Source organism: Phascolarctos cinereus, unplaced genomic scaffold (genome assembly GCF_003287225.1).
Source record: "Phascolarctos cinereus isolate Bilbo 61053 unplaced genomic scaffold, phaCin_HiC Scaffold_5;HRSCAF=322, whole genome shotgun sequence".
NCBI classification, from domain to species: domain Eukaryota; kingdom Metazoa; phylum Chordata; class Mammalia; order Diprotodontia; family Phascolarctidae; genus Phascolarctos; species Phascolarctos cinereus.
Window position 1 is genome coordinate 196,565,801 of NW_027555958.1, and position 16,634 is coordinate 196,582,434.

The 16,634-nt window shown below is 38.3% G+C and overlaps 1 protein-coding gene across 23 annotated transcripts in view; it reads right to left on the bottom strand.

Annotated features, from left to right (window-relative positions):
* Positions 1-16,634, bottom strand: part of RIMS1 (regulating synaptic membrane exocytosis 1) — a 699,885-nt gene that overhangs the window by 322,638 nt on the left and 360,613 nt on the right. For all 23 annotated transcript variants that reach the window (XM_078155292.1, XM_078155286.1, XM_078155284.1 and 20 more), the window contains 2 exons: positions 4,845-5,182; positions 194-1,062 (listed from right to left, as the gene is read on the bottom strand). In XM_078155292.1, coding sequence (XP_078011418.1) covers positions 194-1,062; positions 4,845-5,182 — 1,207 coding nt within the window. The remainder of the gene's footprint in view (positions 1-193; positions 1,063-4,844; positions 5,183-16,634) is intronic.

Sequence of the window (16,634 nt, forward strand, 5' to 3'; positions counted from 1 at the left end):
GGATAATCACCTTGTAAATCTGGAACTTTTGATAGTATTTCCAAATTCAACATAAGAATTGTGGGATTGTCACGGATTGTGAGTAGAGTTAAGAACCTAGCAGCTGAGTCCAAGCGTCATAAAGCGAGACTAAGAGGGCAGCGCTCATTTCGCCATTTCCCCCACATTACTTCACAATCTATCTCTCACTTACCCTTTTCACTGACGCTTTCACTTTCTATTTCCACATCTTCACAGCTGGTATACTCAGGTGTAGAGGCCCCTTCCTCCTCGGAGCTGCTGACAGACATTTGCCTCTTCTTCCCTCCTCTCTTGGATCTATGGGGCTTGGGCGGAGATGGCCGTACTGACTCTGACTGGTCAGAGCTCAGAGAGTCATTCCTCAGCATCGTTTCCATTTTTTCCCTCTTTGCTTTCCGGATAAGAATAGCGGAGCTAGGATCCAGGCGACTCTGCTTTTTGAAAGACTCTTGGTTCTTGGACTCAGGGTGTTCTGTTGGAACAGGGCCATGCCTGGCAGCTGGTGGGCTATGGTTAGTTAATTGTTTAGAAACAGATATTCTTACATCACCCGTTCTTTCTATGGAATACGACCTCTGAGTTTCCAAAAGGGATTTCCGATCCTGAGTTCCAGAGGGCTGGGCCCGTTTCCCTAACTTGTTCTCTGGCACGTCTGATTCTTCTACCTCTGTGTGGGGCAAAGACACATCACTATGTCTCCTTTCATGGCGGGCTTTAGAGACTTTGGCATGCATGCGCATCTGCTGCTCTTCGGGGTGGGGCTTGATGGGATACCTCGCTAGGTTAGGGTCACTTCGATATCGAGTCTGATATTCTTCTTCTTTCCTTTGTTTCTCATCCTCCACTCCTTTGCCCTCCTCGTGTTTTTCTGGCAAATCTTGTGACCTACCCTTCTCCAGCCTTCTGCTTTCCCGCCTTTCTTTCCGGTCCCTCTCCTCCACAGGTCCCTCCCCTTGCTGGAGGGAGGATTTTGGCACACGTTTACGCTCACTTTTCAGCCCCCCTTTGCCATTCTGCTCGGCAGCCACTGAAGTCTTCTTCCTACCAGAAATATAAAAAGTAAAATAAGAACAATAGAAAAAAAACCTTAAATCACAAAAACTAGACCACAAGAACGTTTCTCTTTTAGGCTATGAAATAAATGCATTCACATCATATGAACATTAGTGTATGATTCAATAAATAAATATGACATCGTGTTTTAGAAGTGGGTGATGTAGAGCAACGGTTAAGCTCTATAATAAGTTATTGTTTTATAGATATGAGCCAACTGTATCAGTGTGTTTCTTAGAACCATGTTTTATGGTTTCTACCATGGTGAATGATTTCAACATTTTAAACTTGTCTACATGGATAAGATCAAAAGAATAATAAATAGTTGTTGAATGAGTCACATTTGGCAGGGGTCCTTTGCTAGCTCTCCCAGCCACTTAAGCCTTGTCTTCTAAGGTTACCTACGTCTATCTTCTCTTTCATTAGAATGTAAGTCCTTGAGGACCGGAACTGATTTTGTGTTTTTGCCTTTCGTTGTATCCACAGTGCTTACAACAATGCCTAGTACATAGTAAGCTCTCAAATGTTTGTTGATTGCCTGAAACATTTCTTAGATAACGTCAATGACTATCAAAGACCATTTTGCTAATAACTCTGTGTTACATGCAAAACACCAAAAAACATTTGACAAGAGATGTGAACTAAGTGATATGATACAAAATGCATTGGATTGGGAGTCAGAAAATTGGGGTTCTGACCCTGGTGCCATCTGGCAAATCATTTAACATCTGTGAGTGCTGCTTATCTCATCCATGAAGCAAAAGGATCAGACAAGATGACAACTAAAAACCCTTCTATCTAAAAATATTTTGGTCTATGATAGAAGCAGGAAATATTATTGACTACTTCATTTCAACTGTGAACATCTCTATACTGCAATGTATGTCAACATGATAGCACTGACAGTCTAGGATTTATCCAGGAAAATATGAACAAGGAATGTTTTAATATAAATGGATTCACATCAGAATAGCACTAGGTCAGGCAATTTCATGTAAACCATAGTGAAGGGGAATTAGTCATGAAGATCTAAACCCAAACATCCCCTCAGACACTAACTTTGTGATTATGGGCAAATAAGCCTTCTTTCCTCTTCTGTGAAATAGATATAGCACTTACCTCAGAGAGCTGCTATAAGGTTAAAATAAGGAAATGTGTTTAAAGAGCTTTGCAAATATTAAATATTGTATAAACATTATTTATTTTTATCCAGAATTATGACTTCAAGTGTGTAGGGACCCCCCACTGAGAGGTCAAATGATTTGTCCAGGGCCACATAGTGAATTTGTGTCACAAGGAGAACTTGAAAACAGATCTTTTTGAACTTGAGTCAACAGGGTCACAGAGTCAATATGTGTCACAAGGAGAACTTGAATACACACTTCTATACACACCTCCACTCGTTAGTAATAGAATAGAACTTCCTTATTGTAGCAATAGAGTAATTTGAAAACAATAATTTATCTCACCACACTTTGAAGGGGAAAAGAGAAAAAAGTAGGTAGGAAAAAAGAACAAGCAGTTCTCTACATTAGTTTACTCAACCAAAAGAATGAACACACTCAATGTTTCTAGAGTTGTTTATTATCTTTTCCCCCAAATATCTTAGCCTTAACTTCCTTTCTTAAAATACATCTTCCCAAATTACAAATTAAGTAATTTTTTTAACATTTGTGTTTTTTTTTTAAGTTTTAAGTTCCAAATTCTATCCTTCCATCCCCTCCCCTCTCCCTGAGATGATAAGCAATCAGATATAGCCTTAACTTCTTTTTAAACATTATTTGGTATAGCTGCTAATAGCAGCTAGATTCCTAATTCATATTTTCTGAGTATTTGTATAGACAGTCGACATTATCATGTTGACATATATGATATTATACCATAGCAAAAGAGAGATGTTCAGACATAAAATAAAGTTGGTGATGCTATCGCCATGCTTTTCTCATAGGGCATTGAACTTCCAGATGAAAGAGCTTCTTTTATTTTAATTGGACCCTATTTCTTAAATTATTATTACTACTATTATTATTGTTATTTTTAACATGTGTTTTTAAAACTCTGTGTTCCAAATTTTTTCACTTCCTCCCTCCCCACTCACCCTCATTGAAAAGGCAAGCATCTCAATACAGGTTACAGATGTGTAGTCATGCAAAATACTTCCATGATAGTCATGTTGTGAAAAACTAAGGATATTTTCCTTCATCCTATCCTAACCCCCATTTATTCTATTCTCTCTTTTGACCCTGTCCCTCCTCAGAACTGTTTGCTTCTGATTATCCCCTCCCCCAATCTGCTGTCCCCTCTATCAACCCCCTGCTCTCTTGTGTCCCCCCCCCTTATTTTCCTGAAGGGTAAGATAGATTTCCATACCCCATTGCGTATGTTATTCTCTCCCTAAGCCAAATCCTAGGAGAATAAGATTCATTCATTCCCTCTCACCTTCCCCCATTTCCCCTCCATTGTAAAAGCCTTTTCTTGTCTATTTCATGTCAGATAATTTACCCCATTCTGCTTCTCCCTTTCTCCTTCTCCCAGTATAATCCTCTCTCACCCCTTAATTTTATTTTCCAGATAACACACCTGATGAAAGACCTTCTTAGAGATCATTTTGCTCAATCTCTTTGCTTAAGGATCGGGTTATCAGCATACACAGTTTTTCAATATCATTTGTCAGATGACATTTAGATGGATTAGGTCAGTATCAGTGTCAGAACCCAAGTCTCCTTACTTTTAGTCCAATGTTCTTTGTATTTTACCTACCAAATATCTATAGGAACTGCAGAAGAGGTGAAAGTAGCTGTCAGAAGGTTATATTGTAGTAACAATACCTAGCATTCATGTAGAGATTTAAGTTTTATAAAGTATTTTTTGTGTTAGATTATTTAATTATTACAGCATCCCTTTGAAAAATTGGTGCTATTATTATCCCCATTTAACAAATTCGGAATCTGAGTCATGATAATTTGATTTACCCAGGGTCACACAACTACTAGGTGTCTGAGATAAGATTCAAACTCGGATTTTTCTGACTTCAAGTCCAATGCTTCATGCACTATGCCACTTAGTCAGTGGGTAATGAATATAAAAAAAAAAACCTTGTAACTCTAAATTTCTATAGATTTGTCTAAGACAGGGCCAGATGATATATTTTGTTTAGGTCTATAGGTATGAAAAGGGTAGCTAGGTGGTGCACTGGATAAAGTGCTGACCCTGGAGTCAGGAGGACCTGAGTTCAAATCTAATCTTAGACACTTATTAGCTATGTGACCACGGACAAGTCACCTAACTGTGTTTGCCTCAGTTTCTTCATCTGTAAAATGAGCTGGAGAAGGAAATGGCAAACCACTACAGTATATTTGCCAAGAAAACCTCACATGGGGTCACAGAGAGTCAGATATGACAAACAATTAAACAACAACAATAAGTATGAAATATGTTTCCAATCATATATACCCTGAAGTTAAATACAGTGGAAAGAACACTGGCTCTAGAGTCAAAGGTTCTGGGTTCATATTTCACATCTGATACCTTTGTGACTTTCGGCAAATCATGTAACCTGAATCTCATTCTCCTCATCTACAAAATGAGGGTCTCCCATGATCACCTATCCACCCATTTCTTCACTTGTACAATCAGTTTTGTTTTGGATGCACAAAGGTTTCTAACAATCACTACCTTTTACAAGCCAGGTCCCCAAAATGGCAAGGCTTTCTAACTATGCCCCTGCCATGGATCTCTAGGGAGAAAGAACAGGTCTGCTGTATTATTACCTTTCTCGAGAGGGTTCACTTCTAGATCTGGATGAAACCTGTTTCTGCTCCAGACCCATGGCTTTCTGGGACAGTTCTGTTCCTTTGCTTCGCTCCGATGGGACCCCTGAAGGAGGGGTTTCCTGGGAGGCTGCTGCTGTGCTTAAGGGGGTCTGAGATCTCGATCGTTCTTGTAGTCTGGCTTTCTTTTCTCTAGGCACCTCAGAGCCTGCACCCGTAGCTGTGTCACTGAGTGTACCGTCTTGACTTGGTGGCTGAGGTCCACTCCCAAAAAACCAAGCTCCAGACTTGGTTAAGATCTCTTGTTGCTTTCGACATAAATTGCATACCCACATAACCTGTTTAAAGAAGAAAGAACAAGATACAATTCACTCTGAGAAATGCCCTATCTGCAGAGGGGAGAGCATGCATTTAAATTGATAGCCTTATTTATCTGAGTCCCATGGTTCCAGTGGTGCATAGTGCTTTTGGAAGAAAACTCCCTTAACCAAAGCAGATCCTCTACTTATATTTTTGGAATGTAAAGTACATGCAAGTAGGTATTGTTTCATTTACTGTATTTTCACTATCATAGTGCCTGTCACATAGTAGGTAATTAATGAATTTGTGTTGATTTGACAGCTGCCTTCAACACTAAGTAGTTAAACTGACTGACTTTCCCAGGGTCACTAAGCCAATAATGTCAAAGGAACAGCATGAACCCAGGATGTCCAAATTCTGAGGTCAATTATCTATGTACTGTACTACACTGCCTCCCCCTTTCTTTCTTTCTTTCTTTCTTTCTTTCTTTCTTTCTTTCTTTCTTTCTTTCTTTCTTTCTTTCTTTCTTTCTCTCTCTCTCTCTCTCTCTCTCTCTCTCTCTCTCTCTCTCTCTCTCTCTCTCTCTCTCTCTCTCTCTCTCTCTCTCTCTCTCCCCCCCGATAGATATTTGTTAGGGAATAAGAGATAAGTGGCATACTTTTCAGAATAATATAATTTGATTTCAAGAGAAATTAGAAAGCTTTGTATCCACAATAGACCTTCTACATTTCTTGAGAAAATGGGACTTTCTCAAGTAGGACATGTACTAGCTAGAACCACCATCCTGCTTAGATCTGCTAGGCAAGTGTCTGGCCCTTGATTTATTTAGACATAAAGGAAAGGGATTGGCCAAGATTTTTCAGGCCTTCTCGGTCTTCAAGGGTATCAGAATTTCCTATTAGCTCATTTTTGTACCCATAGGCTATTTTCTACGAGTCTTTTGTTTCCTGTGAATGTGTATATGAAGAAAACTGAGGTAATTCATCAGCTTTAGACCATAACCATTAGAAAGAGATAGTTGGTGCTAAGAGGCAAGCAGGTGGCAGAGTGGGCTGGAACACTGGACCAGAGTCAGAAAAACTCTAATTCAAATCTTGGCGTCAGTTACTTACTAGATGGTCTCTATCCAGATAATATCTCAACTGTCAGCCTGCAAATGCTGGGAGCTTGTGTAGAATTGGGTAGGCAAAGAAAGGGATGAGACAATGGATTGAGCACTGGACCTAAAGTTAGGAAGACTGGAGTTCAAATCTGGCTTCAGCCACTTACTAGTTATATGACACTAGGTTAAATCACATAACTGCTGTCTGCCTTGGTTTCTTCATCTGTAAAATGGAAATAATGATAGCACCCACTTCCTAGGAACATTGTGAAGCTAGAATGAGATGATATTTGTAATGCATTTTGTAAATCTCAAAGTTTTACATAAAGGCTAAATACTATTTATTTTTTGTAACATTTACATAGCATCACCATGTGCCAGGCTCTATGCTTAGCACTTTATGATTACAATCTTATTTGATACTCATAAGAACCCTGGAAGCCAGGTAACATTATTAGTCCCATTTTATAAATGAGTAAACTGAGGCAAACAGAAATTAAGTGTTTTGCCAGGGTCAAACAACTAGTCTGAGGTCAAATTTGAATTCAGTCACTCATTTGTTTGCCTGTGATTGAGAAGCCCTAAAAACTCTGTCTTTAGGCAATTACCTCTCTGGATCTCATTTTCCACATCTATAAAATGAGGGCATAAGACTGGATGATTTCTGAGGTCCTTTATAGCTCTAAAGCTTTAATCCTTTTCCTTTGTATTCAACTTTCTTATCTATTTTTTCAATGTTAATGATAGTTGTGAGGCACCATTGTGTAATGGAGGAAGGCAATGGCAAAAGCAAGAAGATGGAGGTTCAAGACCTGCCTCTGAAATATACTGGTCACATGATCCTGAGCAAGGATGTTAACCTCTCAGTGCTCTAGGAAATTCTTTAGGACTACAAACTGTAGAGAGAGAAACAAGAATAACTGGTTGAAGGAGTTTCCTCACATGAGAGTTCCTTATGCTAAAGAAATCACAGGTCTACCCTCTATCTCAAAGAAAGATAGTCACATGAAAAAAAAAATGGCGGGGCACAAACCAAAAGGGAAATCCACATATTTTCCTTTAACATTCCATTTATCTATTTGCTCTTTTAACTGACCACAAGGGACATTTTATGGTATGTAATGTCATTTCCCAAGTAACTACTTACCAATGCAATAAACCTGAGCCCCAATTTACTCATGTCTTCCTATCCAAATACAAGGATTCCTTCAGAATACTTAATTTAATTTAGAAACAAACTTGAACTTTTTAAACCAGCATTCAGTAATTGTATAGCTTTTTCTTCTCCTCCAAATATGGGGGGAATAATGAAAGCTTTGTATCACTCTGGGGTACAGACGGGAAGCAGTTTACCTTTCCACTTCAGTCACCCGACCTTCAAAGTGTTCAATAAAGACTATGGCTGACTTAAGTGGGCATGCCAGGGAAACTACAGTACCCCCCACATTGCCAGCCCCCACTTTCTCCATTCAGTAGTGCTGTCAATGGGTAAAGACTCCATGTGGCAGAATTAATGTTCTTATACTACAACAAATCCTTCCCCGAAACCCAATTTCATCACCTTCGGAAGTGGTACTGCCTTTCGTAGAAATAATAATAGCTCACTTTCATATAGAGTTTTAATGTTTGCAAAACACTTTATATACATTATCTTATTTGAGTCTTACAATAACCTTGTGAGATAGGTGCAATTATTATCCCCATTTTATAGATGATGAAACTCAGGCTCAGAGACATTAAGTGTCTCACCATGGTCATACATCCTAGAGCCTGAGGCAAAATACAAATCCAGGTCTTTCTGATGCCAAAGTCTACTGCATTTTACCCCACTATCATGTTTAGGTATTACAATCCTTTTCCTAATATTTTACGGGTTTATAAGGCCCACAAAATTGTCATCCCCTAATAGGTGACAAGGTGATGAGTGATAGTAAGGTTGTTATCAAATATGATCAAAACCAAACCAAAATTAATAGTTTACAGCATTCGTCATCCTCTAATAACTCAATATATTTGCATTAGAAGCTTACAAGACATTATGCATAATGTTCTAAATCTGCATGTATTTTATAAAGCATATGTATCTATGTATGTGTCTACACACATGCACATACACACATGATTAAAAAAGAAGTTTTCGCATCAACTCAAAGTTTGAGATTCAAGTTTCCCAGATTTAATCTAGGACAATAAAATCCCAAAGGGAAAATAAAAATGGGATGATGAAGGTAATATATTAGCAGATGAAGAAAATAATGAAGATATTAAATCAGAGAGAACAGAATGTGGTAAAAGAAAAATTGTAAAGCTAGAGGGGAAAGGAATAAACATATTTTAAACCTCAAGAGGATAGGAAGAAAAGCACATATGAGGCGGAGAGTAGAAGCAAAGATAGGAAGACATATCATATGCTTATATATATAATGTGTGTGTGTGTGTGTGTGTGTGTGCGTGTGTGTGTAGGTCTAGATGAACTAGGATGCAGATTGTTGCTTTTTTGCACAAGATTAAATAAAAGAGACCAACAACATCAAGAAAACTGAGGTCCTAAGGAAAGAGAAGCTGGCTGTTAGAATCAGAATATTGCAAAAGCTTTAGACATCTCCCTCTGCTCCCCCTCCTAAAAATAAAGGGGGGGTGGACTGGAAAAGATCTAATTCAAGGACTATATATCACATACATACAGTGAACCATGATAAATATGAGAGTATTCTCATTTACTGAGATGCCCAAAAAAAGATGAGCTGCTCATCCCATAAAACCTATATCATAATTTAGGATTTATGGAGTATAGCTGCTTCTGCTTAAATTGCTGACCAAATAAGGGAAAGATGGCTATTTCCCAACTGTGCTACATATCATCAGCTCTCCTGCTTAATGAATTAAGGTCATTCAAAAGACTTAGTTGATTAAAATAGAGATACTGAGTGGGACGTTCTCCGGGGAAATGTTCTCAGCCCAGGACTTTGGATAAGAAGGAAAGAACCCTTTCTGTTCAGAAGACCTGAGCATAGATGGGGCAGGTCCAAGATGTACACGCATCATGACAGATATCTTGAGACCTCTTGTCACCAAAACAGTGGTGAAGGTGACAGGATTCTGGCTGGAGGGAATGTAGGGGTGCACTTTTGTACCTTTTGTATTAGTTAGATAACAATTGAACATGGTGCTATTTCACAATTTGTTATTACACCAACAAAAAATGAATGTTCTTTAACTCATTGCTTTCACTAGTCCTTTCTGAAAGGCAACATTTAAGTACAAATATACTGAGAACATATTTCTTTTTCTAGGAATTCAGAGGCAAACTCATTGCAAATACTGCCATAGTTATAAAAACAGACATTTATTTTTGATGTGAGAGGAAAACCAGAAAACAGAAACCTAAGTGATATTGATAGGGAAGTGGGGATAAGTAGAGATTTTAAAATATATCTCTCTACACATTATGGCTGATTATTTTCTTACCATGATTTCAATGACAATCCTTTTCTTAATGATCAATTCATTTCTCTGCTATTAGGAGGTCATGATATTTTTTTTAATGCAATCTGGACTTGACTATATAAATAATTTGAAGATGCACAAAGTTTTTACCAATATGTACCATATACTGATTGTAGCAATACATCTATTAGAGAATATCCCATAACATTGAATGGAAAACTATGTGATAAATATACTTTTAATACTATTTCCAACAAAATCTTGCCTTGCTCTGATACTAGAAGGTATATGGATAAAATAGAATTGCAATTATCTTAAAATGACTATTGACCAATTTATGTTTGAAATGTACCTTCACTTCATGTTTATTAATTTCTCATGCAAATTTCAACATAAATATTATATATGTCTAATCATCTCATGTCTTATATTGTTGCAACCAGAAATACATTTGAAAATGACTAAGAAATCTACTCATCTTTTTCTGCTTAAATAAAACATGAGGATATATTTTGTAAATCATAAAAACCTTATTTTGTGAAAATCTTATACTTATATTTACCCAACCTTCTCATTCGGTTACAGAACTCACATTCAAAAAGATCAAGCCCACCTTCAAAAACTAAGAAATTACTCACATCGACTATAAAATAAAAAGTATATGAGATTCTGTCACACTTTTTCAAACACCACCCACATGGAAGAAGACAAGCACAATACTCACAGAGATGCTAGTTGAGCACGTCTATTTAGGATTCCCTTTATAGTATTTACCTAGTATTGTCTAGGGCTTGCCTTGAGCCATGGTCAGTCCAGAGGGATTACTTGACAAAGGCCTTTCTTGAAGAGTGGAAAAGCAGCTGAGGTGACAACTTTTTCAACAAGAAGACTGTTGATCAAAAAACATTTTGGGAGAAGTATGTGGAGCAAGCAGTCTAGCAGCCTGCAGGAATTACATCCTGATTGAATATTCTGGGATGTGTTCCAAACTAATCTAAACTAAAGCAGGTCTGCGTAATAACTTATCTTAACAATCCACAGATGTTAGGCAGCCCAGCACACGCACTGATGAAAGATTACAGTGAGCGAATATGGCTTCTGCAGCTCTGAGGCATGCATCGGGAAAGTAAAACAAATAAATAAATAAATAATTGAAGTGGTTTTTTTCTTCTTCTAACCTTTGGCTTTATTGTTTGTTATTTGGTTTTGTTTTCATTTTGTTTTCCCTTCTGTCTTTCCCAAAAAGGACGGGATTTGGAGTCAGAGGACCTGGGCTCAAATCCTGCCTCTTAAATATATGACCTGTATGACCTTAGACAAACTATTTCCCAGATTCCTCATCTGTAAAAGAGGGGGCTAGATTAGATGGTCTTTGGTGCCACTTTCAGTTCTAGATCTATAATCTGACAATGTCACCACAAGGTAAACCATTCAAGAAACCTACAGGAAAATTTTAAAGAGAAATAAACAAGGCAGTTATCACATGTTGCCCATGTGTACAAAAAGATCTATGAAGAAAATTACATGTGCTTGACAGAAATCTGCTTTTCATATGACGAAAGGGGGAAAAATGTGCTGCACAGTACAAAATATCGAAGCATTCCTTTCTTCCCTTGGCAGATGTACACAGCCCATTCACAAGTTTTAGAGGTTGGATTGTATAATGTAAAGAACACTGGACAGTAAATCAGAGGGCCTGGCTTTTCCTTCCAACTCTGAAACTACTTAGTTGTGTGACCTTGGAAGGATCACTTATTTCTCTGATGCGCTATTGTCTCATCTGTACATTTGGGTTAAAGGGTCTTTGAGGTTCCCTACAGCTTTGTTGTTCTTCATTTGTTTCAGTTGTGTTTGATTCTTCATTATCCCATTTGGCATTTTGGAAAAGATGCTGGAGTGGTTTGCCATTTCCTTCTCTAGCTCATTTTACAGATGAAGAAACTGAGGCAAATAGGGTTAACTGACTTGCTCATGGTCACATAGCTAGTGAGTGTCTAAAGACAGATTTGAACTAAGATCTTCCTGATCCCAAGCTCAGTCCTTTATCCTCTGAGCAATCTAGTTTCCCCAGAGGTGTAAAATAATGCTGGTTAAATCTCTGTGCTTTGCTTCTTTCATTGTAATATGAGTGACTTGGATTTGATGGTCCCTAAGGCCCTTTCTAGCTCTAAATTTATAAGCATATGTATATTGACACTAAACAAAGATAAAGGATGTTTTGTGACTGACGTTTTACAGACCACAGAATTTACCTACAAATCCATAAATTTATAGATGTATCTTCTTCATGAGAATAGTATTGGAGGTTATAGGAATTTAGAGCTAGGAGGAAACTTGGAGATCATCTAGTCTGATCCTTTCATTTGCAAACGAAAAGAAAGGAAGGAAACAGGCATTAATTTAGCACTTACAATGTGCCAGGCCCTTTACAAATATTAACTCAACAGCTCCAGGAAGTAGTTGCTATTATTATCCCTATTTTACAGATGAGGAAACTGAGGCATGCAGAGAATAAGAGACTTGTCCACATAGCTAGTAAGTATCTGAGGTCAGAATTGAATTTAAATCTTCCCAATTCCAGGCCTAGCAGTGTACACATTGCCCTACCTTGCTATCTCTAGAAAAGAGAGAACTAGGGAGTTGTTGTGAGTTTTCCAAGATCATAGGTAGCAAATAGCAGAGCCGTATTCAAACCTAAATCCTCTGACTCATAATCCACCAATTTTCTATCTTCCTGAAACAGTGACATCTCTGTCTACTCGATCTATATAAGTGAGAAGTGTTTTCTATAGCTCAACTCTTGCTGCTTAAAATAAAAAAAAAGTTTTTACTCTTCTTTCACATTTTCCCCTTTTCACAAAGTATTCCTTAAGCAATTGGCATTTACAGAAAAACAAATGACTTTACAGCTTGGATGGGGGCAGTGAACCAAGGTCAGCAATGATGTATGTAGTCAGAGAAGGACAAAATATAGTTGCTATGTGCTGATGGTGCATTTTTATTCAATAACCAGTCTTAATGACTATTTCTAAAGTGAATCAGTCTCTCAGGAATCAGAGAACCCTATTAGAAAAAGAGGCAACTTTGCATAAACAGCCTTAAAAAGCTACAAAGGAGCCTTTAAAAATATCTGCTACAAGAAGATACTCCCTACAGAGTTGACAGACAAAGCTTGTTTCTGTCATCAACACATTCCATTGAGTTAATAAAGACTGGAATCACATGCAAACAGGGTTGCCTAAATGCTGGGCTTTTGTTTTGTTTCGTTTTGTTTGTTTTTTGCTTATTTCACTGAAAATGATCCATGTAAGACCTGCACAAATGAAATTGCTTTATAAATAGGAGGGGACAAAATGGCAACATCTCACCATGCATAGCATCCCTAGTTCTCATTCCGCAGCTCCCTACCAGTGTGCCCTTTAGCAAGCCAAGTCATGCAATCATAGGATCTGAGAGTTGGAATGAACTTGGGAGGTCATATTCCCTACTCAGTATGGGAATTGCACCTGCATAATCCCTGAAAAGTAGTCATCTTGTTGCTTTTACTTAAAAACTTCTGGGGATGGAGAATTCACCACAGAAAAAATCTATATCAACTCTAATTGGTAGCTACATTACTCATGAAATTTAATTCAATTAAACTATTATGAACCTATGCTAGAGGCTAGAAGAGAAACAGAGTTTATATCAGCTATGGCCCTGCTTTCAGATAGCTTACAGTCTAGAAGCATTATATAGCAGAATATGTAGAAAACTTAAGACAATATAATGAACATTATGGGGTGGAGTGTGAGTGACAAGTCAAAATGACACATAGGCTGTAAGCTTGGGTGACTGCTAGGAAGGAGGTGCCTTTGATGGCAATATAGAAGTTGTGAAGAGGAGAGGCTTTCTCCAAAGGATTTTCACAAATAGACCATTGTGGCTAAAGTATAAAATGGGAATCAGAGTAGTAAGAAAAGTAGTGTGGCACTGGTTTGTGAATGCCCTTGATGCCAGGAAAAAATACTTTTCATTAGAGCCCAAAAAATGGTTATTGGGATGACTCATTATATCCAGAAGGAAGAGTAACCCAGGGATAGTGTGAAGAATATATTAGAAATGGGTAGAAATTGGAAGACCAGCTAGGAGGCAATAGTAATAATTGAGGGAAGTGACTATATGGGCTAGTGGTGCAAATAAAAATGAAGGAAGAAATGTGAGAGATGCTATGGAGGGAAAATCAAAGGACTTGGCAACTTATTGGAGGTGGGAGTTAAGAGAAAGAAAAGAGTCAAAGATAATAAATATTAAAGATGAAAACATCAGAAACTGGATGCTACTGGCAGGATGGTGAAATCTTGCAGAGGAGAATGTTTTTTGGGGAAAAAATGCAAACTGGATTTTAGGACACTTGAGTTGGTAGTGCTGCTTGGGCATAGATGTTCTGTAGGAACATGGAAGAGATGTGAGTTTGAAGCACCAGAGAGAAGTCCAGACTGGAGATAGTGATTTTGAAGTTTGAGTAGAATGTGAAGTATAAGGCTGTCACAGGAAAGATGGTAGAACAAGAGAACACAGTAAAGGACAGATTTCTGGGAAACAGTTCACTTAAAGGTGTGGAAGACTAGAGGTCAACAAAGGAGACAAACAAGGTACAATAAGAGAGAGACAGAGACAAAGAGATGAGGACAGTATCAGAAACACACATAGAAACAGACACAGAGACACACAGAGAAAGAGAACTAGCTGTGTGGTGTAACAGGAGCCCAGAGAGGAGAGAACATGTAGAAAGAGAAGGCAATCTTATATATATACACATATGTACATATATATCTATGTGTATGTGTACATGTACATTTGTGTATATGTAAAGGTAAAACATGTATGTGTGTATAAGTGTATATATACATATATGTGTATATGTATATTGCTTCAGAGAGGAAGGAGAAAGAATTCTGAGAAATCTCATTGGGTTTTGTGATAGGGAATCCATTGACAAATTTTTAGAGTAATTTTATTAGAATAGGGGGTATAAAGTCAAACTTTATGAGCTTAAAAAGAGTGATTACTAAGGAATCAAAGTTAGTAAATACTAATTTTTTCAAGAAAGTTGAGCTGTTAAGGGGAACACAAATATTTAGAGATGGAAGATACCTTATCTGGTTCTATATCTTTAGTTTATTGCTATGGAAACTGAGGCCAGAAACCTTAAATCTATTATCCAATATTGTTTAGAAGAGATTTTAATGATGGCAAATGGCAGGTTTCAGTGTAAATGAGTAGAAGATAAAGGACTTGCATGAGACAATGGTCTGAAAGTATTGTTTCAAAATGCTACATCTGAGACTTCTGCTTCTGGGAGCCAAGATGGTGGAGTGAAAAGGTAGTCTCTGTCACTCTCCCTTATCAACCTCTGAAAACCCAGAAAATATCACCCCAGAAAAAAAACCCTGGAACACTTGAACTAGAAGAAAGACCAGGAGCAGCAGTGCAGCAGCCCAGCAAATGGGTCTCCCAGTGCCTCAGCAAAAATAAGGGAGGCAGAACTACAAGGGGCCCCAGGCGGACAAGTACCCTGCAGCATTCATCTGAAAGGAGGTGAAGAAAACAACCTAAAGCCTTCCTAAAGCCCCAGCCTTGCTGATTCCAACCCAGCACCAGGTGAGCTTTAGGAGCCCTGAAGCCTCCAATTGTGAAGAAATCCTGAAGCCCAGGTGGTAGAGTAGGCAAACACCAACACCTGGACCTCCGAGTGCCTCAGTGAGGGTGGGGGAACTGGCTGAAACCAGCTCAGAAAACCACCGGGAGCCTCAGTACTCCACCACAAAGGAATCTCCCAGTGCATTAGCAGAAATGAGGGAGACAACACTGCAGGGGGCCCCAGGCAGATAAACACCCTGCAGCACCCATCTAAAAGGAGCTGAAGAAAGCTAAAGGAAAGGAAAAGCAGGCAACCTAGAATTGCCTGAAAGTTCCAGCCTTGCTGATTCCAGCCCAACACAAGGTAAGCTGCCAGAAACCTACAGCCTCCAATTCCAGCTTAAGAGGCCCCAGCACACAAAGCCAGTGACCAAGACCTAGGCTCCCAACACAAGAAGCTTGGGTCAGTACCCTCTGTTCCCCAGCAGGAGAGCTCAATCTCTTTAAAGGCCAGGGAATAAAGAAACACCATGAGTAAAAAGAAACGTACCATAGATTCATATTATGAGAAGAGTGAAGATCAAGACAGAAATTCTGAAGAGGACAACATTGTCAACAAACCCACATCTGCAACAACAAAAGGGAATATGAACTGGTCTGAAGCCCAAAAAGCCTTCTTAGAAGAGCTCAAGAAGGATTTTAATAGTCAAATGAGAGAGGTAGAAGAGTCCTTCAAAAATACAATTGGCCAATTGGAAAAAAAATACACTGAAGAAAACAAGTCCCTAAAAAACACAATTGGCCAATTGAAGAAGGAAGGACAAAAACTAACAGAAGAGTACACTGAAGAAAACAAGTCCCTAAAAAACACAATTGGCCAGTTGAAGAAGGAAGTACAAAAACTAACAGAAGAAAACAATCTGTTAAAAACTAGAATTGGACAAATGGAAACTAATGTCTCTATGAGAGAGCAAGAATCAGTCAAACAGAAACAAAAAAATGAAAAAATAGATGAAAATGTAAAATACCTCATCAGTAAAACAACGACCTGGAAAATCGACTCAGGAGAGACAATTTAAAAATTATTGGACTACCTGAAAATCATGATGAAAAAAAGAGCCTGGACAGTATCTTTCAGGAAATCATAAAGGAAAACTGCCCAGAAGTCCTAGAACCAGAAGGGAAAATAACCATAGAAAGAATCCACGATCACCACCTGAAAGAGATCCCAAATTGACAATGCCAAGGAATATAATAGCAAAATTCCAAAATTACCAGATGAAAGAGAAGGTGCTGCAAGCAGCCAGAAAGAAACAATT